This window comes from Cynoglossus semilaevis, chromosome 1 (genome assembly GCF_000523025.1).
Source record: "Cynoglossus semilaevis isolate Cse_v1.0 chromosome 1, Cse_v1.0, whole genome shotgun sequence".
In the NCBI taxonomy this organism is placed as follows: domain Eukaryota; kingdom Metazoa; phylum Chordata; class Actinopteri; order Pleuronectiformes; family Cynoglossidae; genus Cynoglossus; species Cynoglossus semilaevis.
Window position 1 is genome coordinate 33871635 of NC_024307.1, and position 9798 is coordinate 33881432.

Genomic DNA, 9798 nt, shown 5'->3' on the forward strand with positions numbered 1-9798 from the left:
AGAGAGAACATTTACAGGACTTTTTTGAAAACATTTGTATCCCCAACTACAAGTAACGGCGAGCGTGGCTGGGGGGGGGGGGGTTTTTTTTTTTTACAGATCTTAAACTGTCATGTTGACGTACAGTTTTGTGACTTGTTGTAAGTCTAAAATAATAAAAAGGCAATCTTGAAGTTGCAAATTCTTGCCGCTTCTGAGCCGTTGTCAAACAGCGATGAGTCAGACAGTAGAGCGGGAAAGCGATCGTACTTGCGGTGGTGATCGCATGGATGTCACTGTTCAAAGCTGCAGTGGGAACTACCGAGGCATCCGTTCACGGTGCATGTTTCATGATGCACTGTAATAATATGAGGGGGAAAACTAAAATAATGACTGAAATATCTCTGGTGCTGGTAACAACATTACTCACTCCACACAGTGTCTTACCAAAAAAGAGAAAGAAGGAGGAAGTGAACATTAACGGTTGCCAGTAATTTGAAATCGGTCCAATGACAAGCGCAGAAGTGCTGACACACCCTTTCCCTGTTCTGAAACGTGTGCTGTTCTCATTTAGGCCTGACAATGACTGATCTCACACAGTGTGATAGACTACTGACCTGCGCGGGGTGTTCAGCTGTCGTTGGCTACAGTTAAGCCTGCAAACTTTAATAGGAGTATTAAACTTCTGTAAAACTCTTTTTTTTTTCTTTATGAAATAAAGAAACAGTTGTTTATTACAAGTATGGATTCAACTTCTGTCAAGTGAGAATCCATCCTTTTAGGGCAAGTGCTGTAAGAGATCACCGGGTGTACGGCGGAAAAACGTCAATTTTCACTCACTGTTTGTCTCTCATCTGTGTGAGATGCAGCTCAGAGAACTTAGCATAAGCAAGAACTGTTTGGACATATATAATATATATAATGTTGTCTATGCTGAATTCAGCCATTCAGTGGATAGACATAGAATATGCAGACCAGTTGCACAAGCTTCTGTTTGTCAGAAAGTTGGGTGCAGAGGAACCCATTTTTAATTTGGACCTCATATTAGTTGTTTAAGACCATATTTGGTCCTGAGTTTGACTCCTGAGACCTACACCATGCAGGGTTTGTTTAGTCGCTCGGTGGTGACGGGGCGGCTACGCTATTGTTCAAAGGAAAAGTTGTTTGCGTTGTCCTCATGTTAATGCCATTTCAACGGTGAGGCGGCATTGTCAGACTTTTCCATTTTGAAGCCCTTGTCAGAAAATACCATTGCAGGGCACCCAGAACACTATTGCCATGTGGATGAAAGGCATGTAGACAGTCAGTAAACAAGTAGTAAACAAGCACTTCATTTTGAATATTGTTGAACAGTTTGTGGGAACTGTTTCATAATGACTTATCATGAGAATAACATTTGTGTCAAAGGACACTTTTTGTATATTCTGTCAATTGAAGGAAGTTGGGCAAGTCAGAGTTGCCAAAAATGGCAATTTGGAATAAACAATTTATGATTGGTTCATTGGTACTTAATACCAAAAGAAAATTTTTATTCATATAATTATTTTTATTTTTAAGGCGTATGCGGGAAATGCATGTCTTAATTTTCAGTAGGTCATTAACATGTATTGTTTTTAATTTATCCTATGTATTGCATTTTAGAATGGTAAAAAAAAGACAAAATTAAACATTTTTATCAGAATTTTATCTGTGCTCTATTCACGATCATGAGTCATAAGTCAAAATAACTAACCATTCCTTGGTCGATTAAAGTTAGGAATTGCTCGAGCCGATGCTTTTGGATTGCATATTGGTCCAATATTGGTTAAAATTTCAGGATAGACATTGAAAAAAAACAACAAAAAACGATGTGATATCTAAGCCTAAATGTTCAGCTTAACTTTGCGCGACCTGTCCTAAAGACACCAACACTTATGCCTCTGTAACAGCAGCCTGCAGCATGCTTCCAAAGAAAAGAAGGTATCGGATTGATATCGGTTTCTGCAGAAACTCAATCCATTGGTCCATCCGTTGATATTGTACATAAAGAATTTGTATTGAGCTACTTCGGTGGAGTGATTGTCCTTAACAGTGTTTTCTAAAAAATGTAAAATTTGATCATAATCACAAATTAATATGCGCAATTAATGCATGTGATTTGGTGTTGCCGTCAACCTGGGCCATGTAAACAGCAACGAGTCAAAGTTTTAGTCCGTTTGGAGATGGTTAATGGGTTCGTCCCCCTGGGCAAATACACCAATAAACAGTCCTTCTAAAGGAAACCCCGACTTCCTGTTTGCTACCACTTCCTGCACAAAAGTGACCAGATGTCATCTTTTTGGGGCCGGTTACATGTGACTTGGTCCTTACTTTGCAGTGAACGTCACTGCCTTTTGGATTTCTGAACGAATCCAAATGGTTGGGAAAGGACTCAGTGTCACAGATACCAATGGGTTTGTGTCCACAGACCTGAAATATATTCTATTTCCGAACACGTTTAGAACGAGCTCATTGGTGTGGATGTTTCATAAAATACCCGCCGACCTTCTGTTGCCCTTTAAAGTGGCCCAGAGCGTCATTAGACCTATTTAACTTTACACTTGCCTGACAGAAATGGTCTCCACTTAGTCAGTCACTGTCACTGTGTAGACCTGAGAAATAGCAGTCCTCTGGTGAAATGGGACTACCGTGTGTCACAGAAGTAAAGGCGTGGCTTATATTACAGTTATACAAATGGTGTGTTTAAAAATACCTAAATGCTACTTAGGGATTAAATGTGTGTGTATATATATATATATATATATATATATATACATATATATATATGGGTATATATATATATATGTATATGTATATATATGTATATATGTATATATATATATATATATATATACATATATATGTATGTATATATGTGTATATATGTATATATGTGTATATATGTATATATATGTGTATATATATATGTATATATATATGTATGTATGTATATATATATGTATGTATATATGTATAAATTACAGCAGTCAAAATGACCACCATAACGACTTTAATCTGTGACTATTAATCAGAATAAATTTGGCTCGAATTGTAACGGCATGGTCAGAATGAAACCACTGCACATCCAACAATTCCACCAACCGCTGATCTTGATCAAAGTGGTATTTGCGCACACTGTGGGGAAAACAGGGTTTGTTTCATAAAGTACCACAATCTATAAAGATATCTATAAAGAAAATATTGACATAAAAAAAGTATTGTGCTTCCTTTAGTGTAGCGTACTGGTTAGCACACCTGCCTCCGAGGGAGAGGGCAGGGAGTCCTGGGTTCAATTCCCAGAGGAACTACATGCTCGATTGTTAATCCTCCTCTTGTAAGTCGCTGTAGATAAAAGTGTCTATTCGATGCATAAATGTTGTTTTGTATCACTAATAATGTCTTACTCAATGTACTTTTTAAACACACAAAAAACAAACAAACAACAAAACAACAAATGGATAAATGTACATACATAGCAGTAGGAGGAACTTGTCTTCCGTGGTGGATCTTCTGCGTTAGCACTGATGATGAAACTTCTCTTTCAGTAATGTTGTTGTAATAAATGTAATAAAAGTCGGTGTGACTCATTGTTTTTGCTATCACGTTGCAACATGCACATGACCTCTGCTTGCTTTTGTTTTTATTAACTTGGCTCATTTCACGAGTGCTGGCACTGTTCAGGTACCAACATGAGTAACGCTGTTACAAAGCGTAAGGATCTGGAGCCAAACGGTTTACGCATTGTTTATTTTTCCTTGTTCTCAGCAGGTTTTCAGTGCTGAGAGTTACAGTAAAACGTCTTGTAACTTGTGCACTTTTCTTTAGAACAAGACTGTAGATTTATAGCTGTATTGCTGGATCCAATCCCAGCTAATTTGTAGGAGTTGTCCTGTGGTAGTTTTTTTTTTGCATTGCTTTTTGTAATGTTATCCCAGATACCTGTCAAGATGTGTTTCGATTAGGGATGTCCCATATTAACTTTTTGCCACTATCCAATAAGCCGACAAAACTTTGTCTAAAACTTTCCGATTCTGATTCCGATATCAACCGATGCTGATATAGACCTGGTAAAATGTATTTATTTATCGGTACAAACCACTGTATGAGTATGAGATTAATTAAATGAGCTGCAATGCTTCCATCTAGTGACCATCGCTGTAATACAGCCGTTTATCCCCAAAACTATTTGTAGGGCACACATCATTTGGCGAAACCCAGGCATTGCGTTATGGGGTTTTCGTTATCGGAGGAAAAACGATTCTTACAGATATTACATAATATGCCAATATCGGCCCGATAATATCGGTTGGCTGATATTTTATTACTTTATAGTTTATAGTGTAGTTTATTTGATTAGACACCACTGTTAATAGTTAAGGTTTTCAATCGAGTCTTTTGGTTTAGAAACACTCACTTTAGAACCACGGTTGTCTGTCTCTGTTGACTGATAATACCATGATTGTAATATCACAATTTTGATCGCAGTGTTCGCAACCACACATTTCTCTCAAATTATGCAGTCCTTTTTAAAGGTCTTGTTAAAGCAAAGAACTCACTTTACCTTGCTCTAAGACAAATGCTAAACATCAGAGTACTGTCGGTAGAAAACTGACCTGAGAGGTATACTCTCAGTGTTGGCAGTTTTTTTTTTTTTTTCTTGTTCTAGTTGTCTTCAAATGGAGCATATCTGATTTTCACAGCTGTGGTGAGAGAAATTCAGCTCCAGAGTGCTTTGGGCCTGAGATCTCATTTAACCTGTAAATTGTTTCCATATGTGCATTTTTTTGTGAAATTTTTTAGAATGTTAGCAATACAAATTCTGACGAGTCGGTTTTGTACCTTAGCATGTAGATCCAAATTCAAACAGTATTTGTAGTGTGTGAAATCCTAATAAGATAGAAGTCCTTTGTCCTGGATTCAAAGCTAATTGACATATATGTCAACTGGCAAATCATTTATGGACACATATTTTTCTTAACTTGGGTTTTGAGTTCTTTGGAAATGGAGGAGGCAGCACGATGTGTACTTAACCGTGCGTGTGTGCAAGTATTACACCATGTGTGTACTTAATCGTGCGTGTGTGCAAGTATTACACCATGTTCCATGTTCTTTGGTCCACCTCCTCTAATCATGCTGTACCCCCTGCGTCCGGGCATTGAGCATTTGCCCTTACCAGGATCTCCGCTCTAGGGGACAATTGTGCTTGGGCGCGGTACAACTGCCCTAGCGTGAGTGAACCTTAAACTTTAATCACCACTACAGAGTAATTGTAGGTTGTTCTACTTAACGTTGCGGAAAAATGACTTTGACAGAGACAAATGGTATCTGAGGAAGTCTTAGCTGCGCATGACTAAATAAACAAAAGCAGTTCCTCAGAATTTTATAGGCAGCTGAGCTAATCATTACCAACACATGCAAGGAGTTGATGCATCAAAAGAATCTTGGCCATTCATTGCCCTGTAAAGTGGACCACTGCTGTAATGCATGAATGATAACGAGCGTTCAGTCACTAGGTGGCAGCAACTCATACAGTGGATTGTACGGATAAAAAAAATATACATGTTATCAGGTTCTTGATAATATTTGAATTCAAGGGGGTGTGGGTCGGGAGGAGCACGGGTGGCATGAAAACATTTCTGTCCCCAAGGGACAGTTTTTTCCCCACACAGTTTTTTTTTTCAGCCAGATATAGCTAAGTAAATTAAAACAGGTTCCGCCTGGAACAATTTCCGGTTCTTCTCATTCTTTATGTAACTTATCGTTGAACTTTCCCCTAAAATAACTTAAGGTATGATATTCATATATTGTGAAAAAAAAGTAAACACAGGCAAATAAAATCAGCTATGTAGTACACTTCCAGAATGTCTCAAAAACAAAAACAAAAAAACTGTAGTAATAATTATTCAAAGATTCAATTAGCAGATATCATGACTAAGTACCTATATGATGTATATGATGTTGAATACACATATGGCATACATGTTTGCAACTATATTTAATACATTGTAGTCAGTAACACTATGCAAGGACACTGAAACATACGCAGTAATTGCTGGTATTACTGCTGTGGTACTATAGAATATGTGTACATTGAGGCAGGTGCCGATGTGGTTTTATTACTTTTCCTTTTTTCCGCGTTGTATTATTTGGTCGTAAATCGTTCCTTGTTTGAACTTTTGTTGGTTGAGATTCATCAAGTTGCTGCGTGAAGCAGAGGTCACAGACTTGCTGCACATTTGTTACTGTCCTCAGCGTCTGCTACCTCCTCCTCCTGCGGCTCCTCTCTTACCTTAGCTGTCTTTGCTTGTGCTGTCTTTTTTTTTTTTACAACCACCAGGATGAATTGTTTTTGGGTTATGTTGTAATATTGTTTTTTTGTGTGATGAAGGTTATATCAAAATTTAAATAAAAATGTTATTTATTGCATGGCGCTTTGGTCCAGAGGCAATGTCTCTGTCATTGGTGTGGAACCCCAGGGTTTGAATCCCAGTTAGGGCGGTTGGTACCTTCCAGTGGACTCACCACCTGCAGGAAGGGTTAGGGGGGTTGGTACGGTGCAGTGTGATTTGGGTGGTGGTCATGGAGACTGCTGCCCCCGTGACCCAGTAACGGATCTATGCAAGGACACTGAAACATACGCAGTAATTGCTGGTATTACTGCTGTGGTACTATAGAATATGTGTACATTGAGGCAGGTGCCGATGTGGTTTTATTACTTTTCCTTTTTTCCGCGTTGTATTATTTGGTCGTAAATCGTTCCTTGTTTGAACTTTTGTTGGTTGAGATTCATCAAGTTGCTGCGTGAAGCAGAGGTCACAGACTTGCTGCACATTTGTTACTGTCCTCAGCGTCTGCTACCTCCTCCTCCTGCGGCTCCTCTCTTACCTTAGCTGTCTTTGCTTGTGCTGTCTTTTTTTTTTTTACAACCACCAGGATGAATTGTTTTTGGGTTATGTTGTAATATTGTTTTTTTGTGTGATGAAGGTTATATCAAAATTTAAATAAAAATGTTATTTATTGCATGGCGCTTTGGTCCAGAGGCAATGTCTCTGTCATTGGTGTGGAACCCCAGGGTTTGAATCCCAGTTAGGGCGGTTGGTACCTTCCAGTGGACTCACCACCTGCAGGAAGGGTTGGTACGGTGCAGTGTGATTTGGGTGGCGGCTGCTCACCCCGCAACCCGGTAACGGATAATTGGATGAAAATGGATGGATGGATGTTATTTATTGACAGACTCTCTCCAATAATCAGACCTATAACATTAGGACATTTTTTTTAGCGGGTACTCGGCCAATCTTATAATTCTTCACGTTTAGTTTTAAACGAGTAAAGTCAGGTTTTCTAAAGTTATCTCATTGGCTCTTGCTGTGTGTTGCAGATGATGTCTCTGCTGACAGCAGTGCAGAGTTCCCGGACAAAATGTCCATAATGGAGGTGCGCCTGCAGGCGCAGGAAGACGAAATCACGCTGCTGAAATCCTCATTAGCCGATGCCCTACGCAGACTCCAACTCCACGATCAGCTCCTGCCAGTACTGACGCAGCAACTCATTTTAGGTGAGAAATACTTCAGGAGAGAAATATGATTTTAGTCTAATTATCTTCATGAAACATTTTGCACGTAATATATTTCAATATGTACATGTATTTCAATATATACAGTATATGTGTATATATGTATATATATGTATGTGTATATATATAAATAAATATTTTTTATTTATATATTTGTATATATGTACATGTATTTCAATATATACAGTATATGTATATATGTATATATATAAATCAATATTTATTTATTTATTTATTTGTATATATGTATGTGTATATATGTATATATATGTATGTATGTATATATATGTGTGTATGTGTATATATATATATATATATATATATATATATACAAACTTTAGTTTCTGGACTCAAAAAGCTGTTTGATATTTTTTTTTATGAATAAGGCCAATCTTTCTTTTTATATCTTGATGTTATTTAAAGATCATTTAATAATTAATTGCAATAAACTGTACTCACCCATGTTCTTATTTATCCTAAGTCTCCCTGTAAAGCCTACCTGTTAGGCATTAGCCTGTCTGTTACTGGTTAAGTTGCAATATAATATCATTTTTGAAAAAATGAACCATTCTGTACTATGTAACAAATGTTTAATTGCCACTCAGTGAACCCAGCGTCCGCACGGGTGCTAAACCAAGTGTGCTGTTTTGATGGTTGCACCAGCAGCAAGAAACTGTCCTCCAGTTCAGCTGTCGATGGGATCCACCATTCTATTAACCCCAGGTATGATGAACGCACTAAGTGCCGTGAATTCATAGATCCAGTCATGGATGTAGTCATCATTCATTTTCCTTAAAGAAAAACCATACTTTACAGAGGCGTAGAGCTCTGGTGAAAATGTTTGGTTGATATGTCCGTCCCTATGTGACTGTTGTGTCTTGATCTCAATCTTTGAACTATGTCCAGCCAACTGTCAGAAAGTATTGTGACTACTCCCAATGGCCACATTGGAAGACTGACATCCACAGAGCACAGAGCCACACTCACATTGGAGAAGTCCACACAGACAGATCCTGCGTATCCAGGGCAGGAAGCTGGGCAGGTCAAGGTCCCTCTCCACAGATGTGCCCAGAGCCTGAATCTGGAGGATGCACTTCCCCCAGGGCAACCGCTGGAAACCAGCCGAGCTAAGCTCCACCGTGTCCCTGGTATGGAAGAGGAGGATGAGGAGCAGGAGGAAGATGAAGACTGCGGAGGAGAGCAGGAAAAGGAGCTAAGTTGGATGTCATCGGTGGAGGACACCATCCAGCCCACGACCATCAGATGCCTGCAGAGAGAGGAGTCCCAGGATGGGAGCTGCTCTCCAGAGGAGGTGGGGTCTGGTTACGCTTCTGCCAGAAGCTCAGACCAGAACCTAAGTTCCCGCTGTGGACCTTTGTCCCCCATCCAGGAAGGACAGAAGACGCCTTTGTGCGTGACCTCACTGTACTAATGACATTCTGCTAATAATCAATCCTCTCTCTTATGGCTGATTTAAAATACTTCTTCTAATGAATCAAATGCCTTTCCGACTCTCTGATTCTGGCTTGCGTCACAGCAAACCCCAGATGCGCTGCAGATCAACATTTGGCCCAGGGCAAAAACTTTGGTCGAAAAATGCTCTCAGTTTGTGTTATGGGGCTTTCATGTACGACAAAGTGTTTGAGAGAGTGCAAAGTAAAAGAATGATAGATTTGGATTTACACAGCACAACAGATAACAATGAAAGTTATCGTTATAAAAGAGTGGGTGTATGACATACTCTTAAAAAAAAAACCTCTAAAGTGAGGACAGGCTCTGTCATCATGTAAGCTCTAGCCTTCATACGCTTGTTTTTCCAGGAGCCAGAGAAAACGTAAAAGCGCATAGCACAACGTAATGTTCACACTCGATGACATTTCTAAGATTAGCGTAATGGCAAGCAGAGGTTGAAGGCCAGTGGAAAATGTGGTGTATGGAAAACGAGCCAACGAGTCATGCGTAAGAAACAGGGTAAGATCTGGGTGAAGACGTAATGACTAGACTGGATGTTTTTTTAAATTTTTTATTTTTTTATACAACCTCACTGCAGCCAGAGAATATAAGTGTTTGTCACTCAACACATCTGGCGCTTTTTGAACTTTCAGTCACATGGTTCAGTTTGTCTTTCTGTGCAAGGTTCCACCTTTCCCATGGAAACCAAAGACCAAATCCTATCCCCTGGTCAACTCTTCCAGGGTGTGTTGACGGAAAACCAAAACTCAATGTTG

At 39.1% G+C, this 9798-nt stretch overlaps 1 protein-coding gene across 1 annotated transcript in view; it reads left to right on the forward strand.

Moving 5' to 3' along the window:
* Positions 1-9798, forward strand: part of eml3 (EMAP like 3) — a 52249-nt gene that overhangs the window by 12186 nt on the left and 30265 nt on the right. Inside the window, exons 2-4 of the mRNA XM_008328117.3 lie at positions 7376-7552; positions 8176-8293; positions 8477-8980. Of these exons, the coding sequence (XP_008326339.1) occupies positions 7376-7552; positions 8176-8293; positions 8477-8980 (799 nt within the window). The remainder of the gene's footprint in view (positions 1-7375; positions 7553-8175; positions 8294-8476; positions 8981-9798) is intronic.